The sequence below is a fragment of the Pseudopipra pipra genome, chromosome 1, assembly GCF_036250125.1.
Source record: "Pseudopipra pipra isolate bDixPip1 chromosome 1, bDixPip1.hap1, whole genome shotgun sequence".
NCBI lineage: Eukaryota > Metazoa > Chordata > Aves > Passeriformes > Pipridae > Pseudopipra > Pseudopipra pipra.
In genome coordinates, this window is record NC_087549.1 from 130,348,683 (window position 1) to 130,369,692 (window position 21,010).

Consider the following 21,010-nt stretch of genomic DNA (forward strand, 5'->3'; position numbering starts at 1 on the left):
TTAATTGTCTCTGATACATTTTCATCTAATTTTAGATTTAAACCTTATGATGAAGTTTGGGAAGGCAACATACAGTAACATGATACCCCTTCCAAGAGGTTGTATCAAAGGGTGGGAAAGTTCCTGGTGTAAAAGTTCCTGCTTTTCTGTGAGCTCACCCCATATTTCCTTGCAGTTTTCTGAAATTTTCACCTAGTCATACCTGTTTAAATTGGCCTTTCTCAAATCAGTGGTGAATTTTGCAAACATGATTTCACTCTGTTTTGAATTTTCCTTTTGGATTAGTTAATCTAATTCTAATTCTTTTCCAAAAAGTATTTTTCCATAACAAATTAGGGATGCTTTCTTATTTTGTGTCCCCTCTCCTCTTTCTTTTCACTTCCTTTCTCCCCCGGAAAAGAGCGAGAGAGAAAATTTTTCAAACTGTAAAACAAGGAGGGATGCATAGGTTTAGGTTGATATGTTTCTGATTCCAGAACCTAACAATTCTGAAAGCTTAAAAAGCTCATTTTTTTCCAAAAAACATATACTTAATATTCATTCCATTTGAAACGTACTCTTTTTTCCTATTATATTAGAAATAATGACTGCAAAATTTTATATGAACATACATTACAGTTTAAAACATATATTTGTTTTGACAATTATATTTTATTACACATCCCTTTCTCCTATTACTTCTTCTTTTACTGGCAGTAAAATATTACAGTGTTTACCAGTGCAGGTTCAAAAAAAAAACAAACCAAAAAACAAAGGCTCAAACTCAAATCAGGAATTAAAATCTAGCTTTCTATGAGAAAAAGAAAGATATTTATGATGTCACAGTAATTTATAATGTGACCAAGAAATAATGGGTCATAGTTTTAATACAGCTACCATGCCTTAAGACTTGAAAGGTCGGTAAATCATTAAATGATTCTACAACTAGTCAAAACATACAAGTAGAGCAGACAGAGCCAAATGTTAACATATTTGACAGGTCTGTAACCTAATTGCTTTTATAATGCCAATCAAGTAGGCTCCACTTTGATTTTTTGGCTAGGCTTCTGAGAACTGAATTACCTATAACGTGGAAAATATCAAATCCACAATTTTAATTTTTTTCCCACTGCAGACTTGGTCAGTGCTTATAAACAAACCATACTCCTGTTTGTTTCTGTTTAGCCAGGTCATTAATATTCTATTGTAGGACAGTCTTCACAACTTGTATCAAGTCTTGGAAATCTGTCTGAAGCAATAGCAGGAATGTACTTCTGTTCAGACTAATTACAGGAGAGTAAAATCCCCTCGTCAGCAGTTCAACTGAATTCATCTGATGTTCTTGGGGTCTGTTGCCATACAATATGAAGACTTTTAGAGGTTGTTTGAAGCACTACAGTGGCACTCTCTAAATCTGGCTTCTTAGCCTAGTTCTTTTGTAGAGTTAGTATGTGATTTTGTGGTAAATGATTGAATAGTTCTGTGCCTTAGCTCCCTTTTATTATGCAGTGAGGATGGCAGTTCTTCCATTCTTGCAACTCTTGAGTACATTTTTTTTTATGACAGAGAACAATCTTTATCTTGTGTCTGTACTTTAGGAATCTTGATTTTAAATAAGATTAATGGATGATAGGAAGTGCACAGGAAAACAAACTGCATCTGGCAACTGGCAAGGAGTAAGGACTTGGGACAGAGTACAATGTTCAGTAGGACTTAATGTGATAAATAGTTGACTAAAAATTTTGGAACTTGCACCTGCTTGTCTTTTTGTGAATTAAACAAGTAACAAGACATTGTAGACAGTTTCTTTTGCAGAGGTTGATTTTTGATAATTGCATAATATGTTACTAATGTATTTTAATGGTTGCCTTTAATTGCCATAATTGCAATCCCTGGGTGATATTGTTGAGAAATATTAACACTCTAATAGCAGTACTAGTCCTTTCTTCATCTGTGAAACCATAAGAGGGGATCTGTAAGACGGATGGGATGCAGAGGAAAGATCCAGGCTGACCCTAAAGGCTGTTAGCTGAGAGCAGGAAAGGACCTATGATTTGAAGTAGGTAATAAGCTTAATTAGAGGAACAAGAACATTTGGTGGTCAGTAGAACTGAAAGGAAAAGAATCTAGTACCCTCTTCTGGAATGGAAAACAGAGAATTTCCATCCTGAATTGCAAGCTGTATTCTCTTCAGAAGGTACACTGAAGCTTTCAAATGGAGATGTGAAAGCCCGAGGAGAGTTGTGTCTGGTGTGCTCATTTCTTATCTAACCTCATAAGGGCACAAAATGCAGTTACATTAAAAAGAACAGGAATTTCTTCTCTTAGTGTAATGAGGGGAGTGAAAATGTTTATTTTCCAGTAAGTTTATTGCAGAGTGATTTGAACACATGAAGAAGTAGAAAACATTCTGACTTCTCGAACTGGAGTATTTTTAAGTGGTTGTTATTAAACTTTTTTTTTTATTACTACATAGTGGGTTTTATTTCTCCATGGACAAAAACCCCAACCAACCTTCAGCTATTTCTACTTCTCCGTTCTGTTCAGTGAAGCAGGAAAGTAGAAGGAGACATGATAGTGCTGTATTACTGTACAAGACTATACTGCCATCGAGAGGTGTTGGATGATATCATACGAATAGCAGAGTTAAAGAACTGCAAAAATGAAAAAAAAAAAAACCAGCTTATTTTTAAAAATTCACATGTGTGTGAATGCATAGCTAGCTGACTGTGTGTTAAAAGCACATTTAAGGACATGCAGATTTCTAGTTATGTGGGTATGAGGAGTTCTTGGATGAGAGAGATATTTTATTTTCTTACTTTAAATCAAACAAGACCATAATTACTTGCAATTAGGTCAAATGTTAAATTCTTTCAGAATAATATGGACCCTTTGGAGGCCCTTACAGTTAATTGTCTATGCAGTACTTCTAGGTATCTACTCCTCTAAGTAATTAAAAATTGTAGTTTTATGATAATAACTGAAAAGTAATAGATTTGCTTTTACAGTCAGATAATTTGTTTCTTTAAAAAATTATTGGAAGGGTCGAGTCAAGGGTATTCAAGTTTATAACTTCAGTACAGAAAAATTGATGTCACTGGGAATTGTCTATATTAAACAGTTGATGAAGTTGATTTTTCTGACACTTACTGGAGAAATCATTAAGCTTGAGCAACCTGAGCTTAAATGGTGCTTAATCTGGACAAAAAAAAAAATCAAATTCTGCCCTTCGGGAGCATATTTCAAAATTTTATAATGAAATACACTTTTAACTGCAAAAGTTAGCAAACAAAAAGGCCATAGTCTTCAACTTTTGGCCAAACAAACAGGGTGATACAATGTGCTGCTGATGTTTTGTCTGTTTTTTCCACACCAGTTTATACCAGCGCCTTGAACAGACTGCAAACAAATAGATTGATGAGATTTCTTTCATTGCATTCACTATGCAAAAACTCAGAAAGAAGACAGAAATCATGTTATTTTGATTCAAACCACTGACTTTGAGATCAGGATATCTGGAGACTCTTACAAGCTGTGTGTGTTTGAGCTGGGGGGATGCACACTGGGCATACAATTAACCTCTCTGCCTCAAAATCCCTTCTTGTAAAACCAGAGTCATTGTACTTTCCTTACAGGAGCACTGGGAGGAAATACATTAATATTTATGAGACACTTGCATACTATGATGATGAATAGCACAATAGGAGTTACCAGTACTAGATAAGCAAGAAATCATTTCATTAGAGAGTATAGTAGCCATCTCCGGTTTGCTTCCCCCCCCATTTTGAGAGTGAGGAGCTGCAGTTACCAGCACAGATGCTTAAATAACAGAATGATCAAAGCTCCCCACCAGGCGACTGTACTTGTTACCGCTGGAACTGCCTCTGCACAGGCTGATAAACCAGGCTTCCTCTGCATCACAAGGCAGGCAGGTGGTAGAAACCCTCCCGTTGAGACCCTCTGTCAGGTATTGTCTGGCTCACCACATTCAGTTATTCACCATTTGATTTTTGGAGTATATCTTTGATCAAACTCAGAGATTGTTCAGGGAGTTCTGGGCTAGTACCTGGACATTTTGGAGACTTCAGTGGAAATGACTAGTGTCTTTCTTCACACTTGCTGTGAGGACAGCAAAATTGTTAGTCTTTTTAGTACTGCCTGGTGCATGCATGTCTCAGTGTTTTTAAAAATTTGAATGCTGAGAGCTTGATTGTATGAGGTGGGTAAATAATGACATCCCCATTTTTATATAGCAGGCTGAAGCAGAAGTCTTGTATGATTTAGCCAGAGCAGCAAACATCTAATGCTGGAAGTGCCAACACAGCCAGGTTGGACATGCAAACATAAACATTTATATGTGCTAGCACCTGAAGTAATTCCCATTTGTTTGTATTCAGAATTTATTTGCCTTTATTCTCTTTTAAAATCAGAGATGTGTTTCTATTTTCTTTTTTTAAATATGGCATTCACTTATAAACATTTTTATAGATTTTAAAATTGTTCCATATTTTGGTGCATTAATAATACTACTGCTACTTAATTTTCTTGTAATCTTTTAAATTTTAATATGGTTTTCCCATAGTGAAAATTAAAGGAACAGTTCTCATGGAGTCATGGCGCAATGAACTGCAAGAGTATCATACTGAGGGAAAATAGTTTTATTGTGCTAATAGATCAATTGATACGACTTTTTCAGTAGTGTGCTTTTAGAGGATGGCTGTGATGTAACAAACTTGCAAATGAACATTATCTCCTGCAGTTGAGATTTTATCCTTTTTAAGAAGAAAATGAGTATGTTGGCATGTGGGAATGCTTAATATTTGTAATACCTACACCAAAATATTTATTGCATAGGAATATGTAAGTCACCAGAGAACCTTTCCAGGATTCTTTTTATTTATTTTGAGAATTTGCAAGATGAGTAGACAAGTAAAAGAAACAATTTTGTGTTTTGAATACTTACTTATTTAATATGTTTCAGTTTAAGTGCAAAACTGAAGGCAGCATATGTGCCAAATAATTTATCAGTCTAATTTCTGATGGCAACAAGAATAGCAGTTTTAAATGTACCAGGATTCTGGTTTGGTAAAAGCAGTTAAATTAAATTATGCCAATTTGAAAGTCAAAACCAGTTGAGTTACACAAGAGCATGCTTTTTCTGGTCAAAATAGGAAACATTTGGGATATTTTGGGGGTTATGTAAAGACTTTAATTTGTAACCACACTGTGTATGCTCAGTCTAAGTGGTAGTAGACAAGAGTAGTTGTTCGTGTGATTTGCCATTTCTTCAGCACATCATTTAAACCATATTATTGCATTTATTTTTTATTTTGAATGATAGTTAATCTGAGCTACAGTTAATTCTTTTAACATTTGGATAACTTAAAAAAGATATGCACATGGTGTTTACATACTAGACATGGCCAGATGCAAGTGTTTTTAAATGCATCTTATTTCATTTTAGTCATTACCTTCTAGAACAGAACACTTGGTTTATGGTGGGGAGGGTGAGTTCATGTGATTTCAGAACATTAAGAAGAGCATAGCTGTCGGGCCACAGAGTTATGAACTTAGCAGAAGTTAGAATGACACTGTTGAATTTGAGCCAGATGGAGTTTGAATGACTATTTTTGAATACACTTAGGTAACCTTCATGTTACCTTTTTTCTTGTTGCAAATTTTTAGCTCTGGATCTGTCAGTGTAGCAGAAAGGTTGTGCCCTATGTGACATATTATGAATGAGACAAACTTTACAAGAGCTAGTGGGGAGTCCAAAATGCTTGCCACTGTTGTTTTAAAACTGACTTTCAAAATTGATCCCAACAAGCGGAGACTGACACATTAAAAACATTTAGCAGTTCTTGATTAATAGAATCCTTCAGTCTGTGGACCTTCTTTTCTTTAATGCCTGGTGCATAAATAATGATGCAGAGCTCAGACTCTTGAATCAAACAGCATTTAATGGCATTGAAACTGGTAGTTCAGAGGGTTTTTTAAAAAGTTCTTGTCTTTGGACCACGTGTTCTTTGTCAAAATTGAAAAGTTTCTGCCAGATTTCTACTCTTCAATAGTATATCTTCACTTTCTATAGACTGGCATGCACATCACAGTTTCTTTATTAGTTACAAATTTTTCCTTTCACTTCATTACTTGTGTTACAGTGTTCTTGGCTTGTCAGTATTGCATAACTTGGTGTTGGTGAATGTATTATTGTCACAAGAATTGAGCTAATGTCAGTCTGGTGTACTGCAGTGTCCTGCAGTGGCTGACCTTCTTCCTCTCTCTTTTTCCTGACCACTCAGCTTGTGGGGGAGTAGGTTTCATAGCTTGGGTGCATTAACTAATACTAAAACTCTTGTCTGCTAATAGCTTAACTGACTGCAGCAGAAATGAAAATGTCCTATTTTGAATGTAATGGGACATACACTACAAACAATGTTGCAGGTTAATGTATTGATTTCTGCTTTTAATTTCAGGCTGGAGGTTCTCAAGTGATCTTTACCAATCCACTGGAAATTGTCAAGATTCGATTGCAGGTGGCTGGAGAAATTACTACTGGTCCACGAGTTAGTGCCCTCAGTGTATTAAGGGACTTAGGTTTCTTTGGTCTCTACAAGGTATGTTTTTAAAAAATGATAAAAAAGCCTATCTTCCAAATCAATTTATAATTTCATTGTTCTCACAAACTCTCATAGGTGTTCACAATTTTAGTTTTTAAAAAATTCTTTATTATGTGATAACATATTTTCAATTTTCATTTCTGACTAAGGGAAGAAACTGTGTCACCTTTTTGAGCACGGGGTTCTTGTGAATCTTACTAAAATTTCTTTGCTCACATCAGCAGGTTTAAGGTTTGTTGAGGATTAGTTTGTGATTCCCGATATTCTGTCTGGTGTAAAAATAAGCTTATTTTCATCTGCTACATGATGATACAGGGCTTACAGTTTTGAAACTGTGCTTTTACTCTTCTGTGTTTGATTCTACAACTTTCCCAGATGTCATCGTTCATTTGGTGGTGGGAATTAATTGCAGCACAATAATAGTGAAGAAACACAGACAGTGGGAGCCCAGCATAAAAATAAACTTCTAAAGCAAGCTTCCCCTTGCTTCTTTAGAAGAATATTGCCACAAATAATATAAGGAAAAGCTGCCATTTTGAGTGTATGCTACAAACACTGCAGTTCTGCTTTCTGCATTACTGTGTTCACATAGATACACAAATATATAGAAGTAAAGTTAGGTTTAATGACAGCAGCAGGATTAAAAACATCTTCTCTTGAATCTAATAGCATATATCCTGCAAATAATTTAAAGGATTAACATACTTTTATGATGCCTTCTACTTTTAGATGAAGAAGACTAGATATGGGTCTTAAATATGAAAGGTCTTGAAGTCCTCTGAGATAGCCATTACACACAGTACTGAAACAAAAAATGTAATGAATACCATATACTGCAGGTGTGGCATTTCTTCAGATTCTGCAGTCTGTGACTTGGGAGAAGGCTTTCACACTACCAATTTGTCACAGTATTGCCAGTGAAGCAGGCAGTATTCCTGTTTCTTATTTACAGCGGTGCAGCCATAAACTGAAGATGCTTCAAAAGACACAAAATGAGCCCCATCCCCCTCTGCCACAATATTTAAATTCCATGTCCTTTTTTAAGCATCCAGTTCTTTTAAATTGTTCTGTTAACATTACAAAGAGGGAGCCTGCCCGGAGAACTTGTATGTATGTTTTGGCCTGGAGAGAAGTTGCAGGTCTGAATAGGATTTAATGGGGAGTTGTTTTTCCCTTTAAATTGACTTGCTAATTTTTTAGATGTTTTACTCAAGCTGAGGCTATTGTGTAAACTCCTAGTAAATGGCATTATGATGTTGATCAGGTTAACATTTACAACTGAAAACAGGGATATTTTAAAGAGTCTACTTCCCTGAGGTACTGGAATGGAGGTCAGCTACTGACTTTTACTTGGACTAGCAAAAATAAAACATAAAATGGGAAAGAGTGATGAACTAGTTTACTAAATTAGCATTTTTTTGGAATTTTTTTTTCCCCCTGACTATATGCTCTTGGTGGTTGAGCAGAATTTGCTACATTTTTCAGTAGCATTAATGTCATGGGTCATATCGTGAATTATTTCTGTTTTCTAGAGGAGATATTTGTCAGGAATACACATGAACAGGAGCTGCTTACAGCACTGTGTTGCACTGAAACAGACATTTATTTAATCACAAGACACACAGCTTCATTGGTTCATTTATTAAGTCCATTTATCTCCACAAAAAAAAGCCACAGAAGGGTTTGGTTTTGGTTTTACTCATCTGTGGTCTCTGTTTCTGTCTTTCTCAAGCCCTCCTGATGTTTATGTCCTTTTGTATGTCCAGTTTGGATTCATTGCCTAGAGTGATTTGACAAAACTAGAGAATTTAACCTCACAATGACAGTCATCCACCCAACAGAGCACAGGCCAGCCAGAAGGCTCGTGTCCAAGTGCACCCTCAGTCGCAACTAGGTCTGTAACTAGGCAAGTTTCTGCTGTTATCCACCAAACACGTGGCACTGCAGCCAAAAGGCACTCCTATCTGCCCCCTCCCCTGTAAGCCAGTGAGAGTGCTTGTGCCCCCACATAATGATCTGGAACAAGAAAGTCATTAAAACTGAAGCCTCTTCCTCCTTAAGGCTTGGTTTGTTTCGAACTCAGACCAGATCACTCAGTAGCTTCTCGGGATGGTTGCACCCAGTGAAGGGAGGAATGGCTGTGGCATGGGGAGCCCATCAGTCTTTCTCAGAGGAGTTTTATACTGCCTTGAGGTGCTTGTGGAACAGCAGTGTTAGAGACAAAAACAACCCTTTCCTGAATGCTTGTGCTGGAGCTGGCAGTGCTGGTAAGGCCAGGCAGGCATTAATAACTCATTGCATCAGTCACCAGCCCCAGTAAATGCTACTCAGAGACATCAATTGTCCAAAATGAATTTCAGATGAGACTAGATTTGGTAGATGCTGCCTTCTGTGGTGGTGCTCCTAGTAGATTAATTTACTGAGTATAATGACCAAGCAGACATGAAATAATAATAAATGTTCTACTGATGAGAACTGAAATATCTTGATACATTTGGAATGCTCGTAATGAGTCAAATTAGCTCTAAACTACAGAACAGGAATGAGGATTTTGTGTCTGTCTCCATACCTTTCATTTTGTTCACTCTAACATGAACAACTCTTTCATTTTCACCTGAAATCTTTGCTTTAGCTTTTGTCTTTTGTGTCTCAAGACACAAAGTTTGCATCTCAAGCTCCGAATGTACTTACTTTAGTAGATCTAGGTAAGACACCATACATACTGCTGTGGAAGAATGAGAATAGATACTTGTTTTGGAAAGCAGTTTTGTTTGTGAATCTTGGAGTCTCTTTGTTGGCTTAAAGGGCCTTCATGTAAGTATTGCAGGTGTTTAAACACTTGTCTGTCTGAGCCATGATTTAGACTAACTGATTAACTTTCTTTTGCAAGTGTTGAAAGCAAAATTTTTGACTTTGAATTTCAGAAATTTTCAATTGAAAGAAATGAGTGTCCTTTTTTTTCCCCCTCTAAGTTTTGTTTACTGCATTGCAAGGACTGCAGTGAAAATTCTCTTTTCCCTGTTCAGAGATAAATCAGCTTGAAAGCTGTTCTTAGCGCCACAGATCAATCTGGCATGCTCTGCTTAGTTCATATGAATCATTTATGCTGAAATTCAGGTAAAAATCTGTAATAGTCCCATATAGTAATCAGTAAGGAAGTATGTACTTTTGTTAATTATAAGTGCAACTGGAAGATGCTAAGAATTGGTCTTAGCTCCATGAGACAAATTCCTGCATGTCTCGATGAGATCTACTGCTTGTTGTTTGAATTCCTATATTTTATATATTTTTCTACCTATGAAGCACATCCAGAAGATTTTAAAATAAAATGCCCCCACACCCCTGATATAGATAATTTCAGTGTTCCTGTCTTGCATTAACAGAGAAAACCAAGGCATTGATAAATAAGCCTTATGTCTCATGTCAAAAAATTAACAAAGGAAATGCTATTTAAACCCTTTTTGCACTCAGCTGAGTGAATCTTGCATTGATTATGATAATAATTATCCCAGCATTCTAGTCCAAATGAATAGCCTTTGAGGATCACTGAGAAGCTCAGTTGCATAATTTTGATGCCCCTCTATATGAGTGAGATGAATATTGTTTTGGGTCATTCATTGGCATGTTAATGTGACACTTTACTGTGCAAGTGACAGAAAATAGTTCGCAGTAGTACTGTGCTCAGAACTCTACTCTCTGTCTGCTCTACTTGTAGACTTGATGATAGAACAGTTTGTGCTGGAAACCAGTTCTGGCAGTCGTTTGGGCAACCTGACCTGGTATTTGACTACCTTCATGGTTTAAAACAAACAAAAGCAAAAAACTCTCACCCTTTTTCTAATACCTAATTGAATTGGCGACGTTCAAACATCTGTCCATTGCCTCTGATCCTTCCACTGTGCACTGTCCTCCAAGAGGAGTTTTCTTCCCTGTGCCCTCCCTTTAAGTAGTTGAAGTAAAGAATAAGGTCTCTCCCCAGCCTGCTCTTCTCAGAGTTGTGCACTGAGTTCCTCTCCTTATATACAATGGGCTACTCGACTGGCTTGATGGGACTACACTGGGCTCACTCCAGTGTGGCAGTTTCTTTCTCATTTGGGAGAGACTACAACTGGACACAGGACTCCAGATGTGGTCCCAGCAGTGCTGAATGGAGGGCCATAATCACTTCCCTTGCATTCTTGCTACTACAGCCCAGGGTATGGCTGTCTGACTTACTGCAGAGGCATTGCTGACCCATACTCAACTTGGCCACCAGTACCCTCCAGACCTTTTCTCCAAAGATGCTTTCTGGCCACTCAGTGCAGCTGCACAGGGCAATTCCAATCCAGATGCAGGACTTTGCTGATTTGAACTTCATGATGTTCTTTTCAGCTTATCTCCATCCTGTGAAGGTGCCTCTAAATAGCAGCCTCGCCCTATAGCATAGTCATTTCCCTGATTCAGCAACATCTGCTAATATGCTGAGAGTGCAGTTCATGTTCACCGGTTTAACTATGGGATACTATGATGGACCATCTCAAAAGCCTTGCTTTTAGTCAAGGTGTACAACATCCACTGCTGTCCCCTTATCCACAGATCTGGCAAACTGGTTGCTCTACTGTGATTTGGTAAATCCATATTGGTTGTTCCCAATCTCTCTCTTCTCCTTCATATGCTTGGAAATGGCTTCCATAAATTTGCTCCATAACAATACATTTGCTCCATAAACCTCCCAGGAACAAAGCTGTGCCCCAACAGTTTGTAGTTTTCCAGACCTCCCTTCTTACTCTTCTTCAAGATGGGTGTGATGTTTGTCTGTTCTAGTTATCAGAACTCCTTTGACTGACTTGACCTTTTGAAGGTAATAACAACCTGATGAGGTCATCAGCCAGCTGTCTCAGCACCACTGGAGGTATCTAATCTGGTCTCAGGATTAGGTATGTGCGGTGGCTCTAGGTGCTCTGTCTGTAGGTAATACTATACTCTGCAGATTTTCTGGTAAGCTTGTGGAGCTGAAAGGCCTGGGGACAGATTTTACTAGTAAAAAGCAAGGCAAAAGTAATTTCTCTGCCTTTTCCATGTACTTTGTCACTAGGTTTCTTGCTCCTATTGTACAACAGCCTCACTATTTATTTAGTTAGTCCTTTTGCTGCTGTCCTTTCACTTTTCTGTTGCTGCATGCCCAAGCAGTAGTTCTATATATCCTGGGAAGCCCATACCCACCTCTGCTTCCTTTTTATTTTCTGCATCAATCATGAGTTCATTGTGCTGGTCTTCCGACATCATTGCTCAAAACCTTCTACACAGTGGAATGAACCATCCTAGTGCTTTGAGGAAACTGTCCTTGGTGGACCTTTGTAACTCTAGAACTTTTTATTTGGGGGAAAATTTCTTTCACAGCTCATAGAGGTCCAGGTCAGATAAATTATCTCTTCTTCTTTTCCTTCCCCACCAAAGAACTAAAGAACAGTAGGTCTGGAAAAACAGAGGGCTCTTAATAAGTGCAACAATTTACAGTCAGAGCTTCCTCCCAGACTCACTGTGCCTTCACTGGGTGGTCAGATACTAACCACTCTGGAATGATATGCAGCTTAGAAATAAAATGCATGTTAATTCCAGCAATAAAAAGATTGGACACAAACAGGTCGTTAAGATGACTGCTGGGTTGAACCCCTGTAGTTCTTTAAAGGTAGAAAGCAAATATTTTTTTTTGCCTTTGTCTAAAATTCTGAACTATTTGTATAAATAAGTATTTTAAAACATTGTACTTCTCAAGATCCAGCTTCTACTTTGGGGAGGCATGTAATGACACTTTTGCAGAAGGAATTTGTTTTCTCTATTTGTGTTCTTTCTGCCAGTAATTGTTCTTCTGAAAGCACCAGGGCATGGAAGCTTGTAACTAGTAAATTCTTTAGCTTCAGATGTTCCGTAGATGACAGCCGTTCTTAAAAATATAGAGACAACATAGTCAGGGAAAATAGCATTTAATCTAATGCAAAACGTCATTTGTGTTGGCAGAAATAGGAAAGGATACGTTTCTGGTTTTCAATATTTTTAATAGATTTTAGTTCATTTCTGGTCACAGTTGAATATTGAAGTCATAGTCCAAGATTAGCTAATACATTTTCTGTCTTCTGCCTGTTTTAATGCATTAACATGCATATAGTCCTGTAAAGTCAGTCGAATTTATATTCTATTGGTTTTGAAAGACATCTTTAAAGTGTTCATGTAAATAAACACTGTAAGTATACCTGCTTATTTTGAACATCATAGAAATTCATATCTATGTAATATCTGCTATAAAATTTTTAATAAAATGTTATTCTTCTTATAAATAATCATTCTGAATAGCACTTTACAGCATAATAGACAGTACCACTCCATAGTTATACACAACAAAGTTATTCTGGATCCTAGGATGACATTAAACAATACAGTAATAAATGCTTCTTCAAGGAAAGGATATGTTGGTTGTGGTAATGTTTATTTTTAGAAATACTACAAGGTATTAAGCTCGGCTCTGTGCTTTGGCTGATATTGCCAACATGGTTTTCATTTCCCAAACTGGTCAGAAAAGCTTTCAAAATCTTCTCTTTCCCCCCTCCCCCACCTCCAAATACTTAAAAAATGAGCTTCTGGTGTGTTGACCTGGAAAGTGTAATCTCAGGTGACAGGATGTGTACCAAGCTCTCATCTGGTTCCTTTGATAACAGCTGAGGTATTTCAAGTTTTGACGTTGAAAGTTTACAGCAGGATGATAAACATAGGAAAAACAGAGTAATAAAAGTTTTGAGTTACATTCATTTGCATCCACCTTGCCTGTGAACACACACATTTGTGACTGTGTTGTCATATATGAGAACCTGCTTTTCAGAAATTTCCTTTGAAATTAACCAAAAAAATGCTCTTCCAACTAAAAACTGCTATATTTCTTTTCTGCAAACTGAATCAAAATTGCTGATAGAGCATTTGAAAGCAGTGTTTTATTCCTCTAACTTGATGTTCTAAATCAGTTTCTTATTTTGGTTGGTATAAATCTATGTGAATAAAAACCTATGGTAGCTTTTAAGGCAATGTCATTTTACAGTAGAAAAAAAATTGCAGCCCTTGAAAGCAAACACCGGTAATATTTGACAGACAGTTACAAAACCTGTTGGGTGCTGTTAGGGCTCTGATTCCAAAGGGTTAAGTCTGTAGTAAAACCCAAGAAGAATGCAAAATGATCAAGAAATGACATGCTGCCTATTGTTTGTAGCTATAGGATCAAAATAACAATTATACATGCCAAATAAATTCTAAACCTGTAAAAGAGAAAAAGAGGGGGTGGCTGTAAGTACAGGTGCCAGAAGCATTAAATAACCCTCTCAGACAAGGTGCACCACTGTTGTCTTGAATGCTGCTAGGTCCCCCCAGTCTGGCATTTTTCCCCCTGCACTAGACAATGTGCATTCACTGCAGGAGACTAGGCTAAGCCTGCGTCTCCCAGACCTGCCGGCTCCTTCTGCCCAACCCGACACAGAGGTGCCTTTGTCAGTATAATTACCCTCCCCTTGTAGTAGAAATAGTTTGTTTAGAGCCTTATTTGCAGGTAGAGCTGGTATAAGCAGGAATTAGCATGCTAAAGAACCTGCCCCAGCACTGACTTGGGTTTATTTATCAGAATCTTTGACAATCAGGGTTTTTTTCCCTCCGTTGGTTTATTCAGCAAGATACTATCCCAGATTAAGAGCTTTAAGGTTATTAAAGAGATTGAAGATGGGAGCCAACTGGCTCTTGTTCGAGGGAGGCGCATGTCGTGGTGTGTAGGATCTCCCAACAATTTCATGCCTGGCAGGTCTGCACCTTGGCTGCCAGAATAAACTTGGGCGGATGATCCTTACAGCTTTCTGGGGATTGATTAAAACTCCTTTTGGCTTTCAGCACGTTGTCCACATCAAAAAGGTGCAAGAAGTAAAATAAATGTGTCTTTTGCTTTTCAAGATACTGTGGCCAATCTCCCTAAGCCTTCCTAATTGCCATAGGCTGGTTGTGGATGATTAACTTGAAGTTAAATGAAGCCTGCTTTTAAACATGCTTTCCCAGACTTTAAACGGGAACGGTGGGGGGAAACTTTAGACTGTTGCAATGTTGGACTGGATCCAAGCTGCGTTATTATTAAAGTGGATCCAAGTTTTGATCCAGGTTTTGTTTACACTGAGCCAACTAAGTTGATGGACATCCCTCCCTCTATACCTGAATGTATACTATTAGTAATATTAACAATATGCCACTTCTGCCCCATGAAAGAGAGCTTTTTAATGAAGGGGGAAGAATATTAGCAGCTCAGGTTGAGCTAAGAGTTGCTTGCATTTTGGAGTTTACTGATTTCAGTAAGTTATTTTAATCATGTCAAAATATTTCAGAGTATGAAAAAAATACAGAGGAAAAAATGTGCACAATATTTAATGACAACATTGCAAAGCAAATAAAAGTAATGTGCCCTGAGGGCAAAGGCAGTGAGAAGATTTGCTCTGAGGAAAAGCATGCTCTAAAAATAAATCTTTGAAGAAACCATGTCAGTCTGTGAATGTTTTGTTAGTGAGTTTCATAATTTTTCTGTGAAGTGAACACAGGGCAGACATTTGATTCTTAAAAAGTGGGAGTTTTTCATACAGAACTTGATAAAACCCTAGTCTTGTCTTTCTATGTGAAGATTAAAGGTAAATTTTTAAACAGGCTTCTGTTGCGCACAAGAGTCCATAATTCTTGTCTCTGGTGTATACAAAAGATTCACCTTCTCTGTGTCCTCAAGGTAGAGTGTATGGGCTTTGCAGGTAATTTTGAGAGGAGAATCCAGCCCAGCATCACTTTGTTCTGTGGCTGATAACCCCATTCAGTGCGGGCAAACAGCAGAGCAGCTACAATGGCAGCACTTTTTGAGTTCCTTTATGGCATTTTCCTTAGTGTCTCTTAGAAAGGCATACAAGAACCAGTGACTGGCAGCATAAATCAGAGAAAACCCACTGAGTGAGAAGGCAAAGGCTCTGAACAGCAGGAGTCATTAACCTCCAAAGGGAGCGTCAGGGGAAGTGGTCAGTTCTCAGTCTGAAAACATCAAGAAATAAGCTGAGAAAGTGTGGTGGGAACCAGCAGGGGCTGGAGCAGAGCATGTTGTGCTGAGTCTGTGACACACAAAAAGTCTGACTGTAAGACCTAATGGCCTTTTTAGATAAACCTTTATTTTCTCATAGGCATTCTCTGACTGCAAACTGCACTTATTAGCATCTCCTGAGAACTGGCTTGCAGGACCTGTCACACATCCTGCTTGCCTCATGGGAAGGCAACTTTACAGTTTTTCTGACACCTTGCAGCTCTTTTGTCTTTGATAGCCAGCATCTAACTTGGATAAGCACTATATTTTAACTGATATCATAGTACAAGCTAAGCTTACAGATGTGTCCAGGCATATAATTAGATTTAGTTAAATTATGTGGATATTAACATGTGCTCTGGGAAATGTCTGGCACTGAGCCGTGAGCAGGTAGACCTGTGCACAAGAGACATACAGTAATAAAAGCACTCCAGGAGGGTTCGTGGATGAACCTCAAGCTGTTTCACCAGGTCTCCACCCTTGCTTCAAAGAGAAGAGGCTTAGGCTCATTCAGGAACTATTTCTTTCTCAAGCTTGAAACATTTTACCCATTTTCCCAAGCCTCCTCTTGTTTGTGCCTTCCTCCTGGTCTCAGTGCTGGTATGTTCAGGCTCTGGTGTCCTCTAGATCTCCATATTGAGGAAAGGCAGATTGAAAGCCCCTTTTGCTGTTGGAGCATGGATATTGTTTGATATTTTATTTTGGTTGACTTTCCCTAGTGGACTTTTGGCTCTTTTTTTTTGATTGCTTGCTAGTACCCCAAAACTTTCCTTGCCTGTTTACCACCCTCTTAGATTGGAAACCAGCTGTATTGCTGGTAGCTTCGTTGGCTGTTTATGCCACAAATTTAACAGTAGGAGATGAAATTTACTGAAATAAACTGTATTCTAGATAACTTGTACTTGAAAATTCATATGTAAATCGTACTGTTACTGTTCCACAAAAGACTTAGTGTTATGGCCCTACTCTCTTTGTTTGCCTCTTTCCCTTGATATATGTTGCATTATAAATTAAAGTGTCTCTGTAGGTGTATGGACTGGGCACTGTTTTCCCTGAAGTATTTATTTTAAGTGGGAATGGGAGAGGACAGACCTGTCCTGTGGCTCAATCTCCTTCAAACACATCCTAAATTCCCACTACAGGTTCATGACTACAATGTCAACTGTTTAAAGTGTATCAGAGTTTACTCAAACACTTGACATTTCTCCTTTACCAGCACATAACTACAGTACCACGGAGTGAGGGAGCATAAGTAGACAAGATACATATAGTGACAGAAATTACTGAACCAAGAAACAACACACAGACACTCCTCTGTGGGGTGAAATACATGGATCTCTCAAAATTTTGAGAGGAGAAATTGCTCTTTCTATAAGCCCTTTGCAGCAAAAAACCCCCATAAAAACAACAAACAACAACAAACCAAAAAACCCCGATATTGCTCTGTTCTCTGATGCTCCTAGTTCATGGTGTTAAATTTGCTCATTTACAAAACTTCTTCTGTTTTTCAACACAGGGTGCTAAGGCATGTTTTTTGCGTGATATCCCCTTCTCTGCCATTTACTTCCCTTGTTATGCTCATTTGAAAGCTTCATTTGCAAGTGAAGATGGGAGGGTTAGCCCTGGAAATCTGCTCTTGGCTGGATCAATAGCTGGTAAGTGCCCAGATTTTGTTTTGCATGGCACTGTATTGCACAGGCAGCACAATAGTTATGGCAGTGAGAACAACAACAAAAGATGCTCTAAAGGACTATATACAACAGTACTGTATTTGCAGCCTGACGCAGAAACAACAAAGTTACCGTGCTGTAGAGTGAGTTGATGTTAATGATACTACAAGTTCCTGTTTTAGTCATAATGTTCAGGAAGTGAAAGAAAGGGAAAATAAAGTGCTGATATTTTGTTACCATATATCATCATTCCTTGTGAAGTTACTGTGCTGGTTTTGGCTGTGTCTGACTGAGTGGTAATGTTTTGTTGAAATGATTTATAAACAAAATCATGGCATTCATGAAATTCTTTATGCTAAAATGAATCTTGAATTTTGATATATAGAGTCCAGAAGCCACACTAGCAATACAACTCTCCAAACACAATGACTAACAGGTGACAAAGTGATGACAGTGCTTGCTACCCTCAGTGTCCCATGAAGTTACTTGGCTCTTGAGGATTTTACGTTTATCATTTTTTTAATATCAAAAGAGAAACAAAACAGAAAAGCTTGAAAACATTTCTGGTGTTCAGGTTGCTAATTCCTAGTGTACCAGATATGACAGAGGTGCTGAGTGTGATCTCGAGCACTTGTTTGTTTTAGTCTGCTGCATAACAGACAGAAAAGCCAAATCATGCTTAAATTCTCACAGATGCATTTAACTTGAGCATGCCAGAGCCTAAGGGAAAAGACAGAGACACACTTTGTAAGCCTCATCTTGCCTTTGCATCTGCTGCAAAGCTGGTTCCACCACAGCACCCAACTTCTACATCCAAGGGGGACCACCACTTGGTAGCTGCCCCCTGGAGAGGGCAGCTTGAGAAACATCCTCCTGCTGTGTCCACGGTTTTTCCCCCAGGAAACAAATGGTCTTACAAACTTGTGCAACAGGACCTCTGGGTGGGTGTGTAGCAAGCAGGAGGGCTCACATCAGGAGGTATTTCCACCATGTTCATTGGAGGCTGGTTGGTCTGTCTGAGCTGCAGCCAAGTTCTTCCTCCAGTGTGGCCCCTCGCAGGCTACTGCAACCTACCACATGAGAAAAATGATGGAGTGCCACGAATCCAGTACAGAAAGGTGGTTTAGCAATGTTTTCTCATTTGATTTTGAGCTTTCTTCTCCCTGAGAAAATTCTTCTTGTCAAGATTATATGCAGGGCCATGTCCCTTGAGGAGGAGGGTCCTTTTGTAGCCAATATCTGGTCTTAGATGATAGCTAAGATCAGTTGATTTGTCTTGTTGAAGCATGTAGCTCTCTATTCAGTAGCTCATAGTCCAGAGGAACAACCTGGCACTAGCAAAACCAGCTGTGTTCCAATGACTGCTGCTTAAACCCCCGTGTCCTCTCCCCTCCCCCGCCCCATTCCTAGGCCAGGCTCCAAGCCCCGCAACACAAGTTTTTACAGCCAGCTTATTTCTCACCCGTTTTAATGGAACAAAACAATTTTTGAACTTTAGATCATATTTACAGACTTGAAACATAAGCTGGCATTTTTAAGCCTAGTCATTTCTTAGATTTTCCTATTTTTCTCATTCTAGCCATTGTCAGGTGATTGCAGACTGAGATAACCGTCCCTTTGAAGTTCGGGCACAGAAGCAGTCTTTATTGTTGCCGATATGGCTCACCAATCTAGCTATAATGTGAATTTTATCCAGTGCTTCCTGTGAATCCCATCCTAGGTTAAATCTCATGAGCAAATTATAGTGTTAGAGATACAATGTTCATCGTACTGTTTACAAAAACAAGAAATTTATTTTACTGGGTACAAGTAAAGCCTTGCAGGGGTGCACGTGTCAACTGTTTTGCCACGAGAAAGTCAAGGAGAAGACGAAACTAAAACCCCACCACCTCTGAAACTCTGGCTTCAGTCTCTGGGCTGATGTCTCTGCTGTGGCAAGGGATCTCACCTGGTCATTGGACTTCAGATGTGTGCATGAGCTCTGGCTGCAGATTTGAAACTCCCCATTTCCACAGCCCGTGGTGCTGGATTATTCAAGCTGGCCATGGTCATATGTGCACCTGTGTCCTTTGCTAGTGGGCGTTGCTTGTACTGCTTACATTGTCTTCCTTTTCACTGTGGGGTCACAGGCAACATGCATGTCTTCTAGCTTGATCTGCTTCTGGTTTTCGCTGTTCACCAGACATTTCAACCTGTTGTGCCATGGCATTTTCTAATGATTTTAATATCATCTACAGGATCTCTCCTTAATTTGCTCTGTCTGCTTATTGCCTCCATGAACTTCCTTCTCCTCCCTTCACTCCTCTTTTTTCTTGTCAGCTCCTGCTGTGCTATTTGTCACATTCTGATTGTAAGTTCCTCGTGGCAACAATCTGTAAATTCGATTTGTCTATAAAGTCTTTTGTCCTGTACACGTAGCTCCTAAAAAGGATTTAAAACATCTTTAACTGCAAAATATCCTCAGCAATATAGAGTGTGGAATAAGAAGATGGAAGTCAATGTGTAGTAAGCAGAATTGTTTCTAAGTATGACCTTCAGTTTTCCTTGAAAACACTGGCTGGCTTTTGAAGGACAAAAGTCCATCTTTAAATTGAAGACTCAAGCAATATCCTCATGTGGGTAAGGCTAAGCAAAGAGGAATTTCAGTGTTCCTGGAGTTCAGAAACCCTGACCAGGTTTTAGCACTTGCCTGCCAGACAGCCCACTGTGCAAGTTCAGCGTATGCATTATTTTGGGGGGTCCAGGAGAGGAGGAGGAGCTCTTCTTTTGGTGATATGCACACATTTAGATATCTTGGAGCAGTTCTGCAGGAAGGGTGCTCTGGAATTTGAAGCCAAACCATGCTGGTTTGGACAAAAGTTGTTACAGAATTATTAAGCCTGAAAAAAAAAAAATAAGGAAAGGAGATTTATACATCTAGCCAAGTTGGTTTGGAACAGATGCAGAATGGAAAAGTAATAAAACCATAAGAGACAGTGTCTTCTGGGTACAGTCCCGGTGCTTTTCTTTGGTTTTGTTTTTTTTTTCAATTCCAAACATGGGCAGCCCCAGTTTGGATAGGAATGATTTTAGAAATACCACCCATTGATAATTTGGTACTTTTTGCTTTCAGTTGATTATCTGCCAGGGTAAATTTAAATCTTTCTCCAAATATTCTGATGAGGATGTCAGCTGTGGCTTTGCAGCTGAGCTGTCTGCCATTCCTGATGAGAAGAATGACCCTTTGTAAGCCTTAGCTCCCATGCCTTGCTAAGCATGCATGGCATTATCTGTTTTGCGGTGACGTTGCTGCATGAGAGGTGTTTGTGTGTGTGTGTGTGTGTGTGTATCTGTGTACAGGCTGTTCTAGCACAGTGTACAACCAGGATGCCAGGTACCATAGAGAAGCATGAAAAGGAAAGGGTAAACCTTACCTCCAAAAACTTTGTTCTTACTAACTGTGCCAGTTTCTGTTTGGCACTGAAAACTCCAGTCCATGCCTCCCAGCTTGGCAGGAAGCATGTGATATTGTTGTTTCTCAGGGAGAAGCTCTCTCTGGGTGAAGCCATGTCCACAACAACCACCTCTTTTTGCTTCCCAGCTTCTGCTTAAATCAAATGTGACTGGATTCTCCTGGTGTAAGGAGGAAAGGC

General features: G+C 38.8%; 1 protein-coding gene across 7 annotated transcripts in view; it reads left to right on the plus strand.

The window, feature by feature from the left end:
- SLC25A13 (solute carrier family 25 member 13) overlaps window positions 1–21,010 on the plus strand; it is a 102,076-nt gene that overhangs the window by 78,613 nt on the left and 2,453 nt on the right. For all 7 annotated transcript variants that reach the window (XM_064676940.1, XM_064676976.1, XM_064676956.1 and 4 more), the window contains 2 exons: window positions 6,456–6,596; window positions 17,225–17,363. In XM_064676940.1, the coding sequence (XP_064533010.1) occupies window positions 6,456–6,596; window positions 17,225–17,363 (280 nt within the window). The remainder of the gene's footprint in view (window positions 1–6,455; window positions 6,597–17,224; window positions 17,364–21,010) is intronic.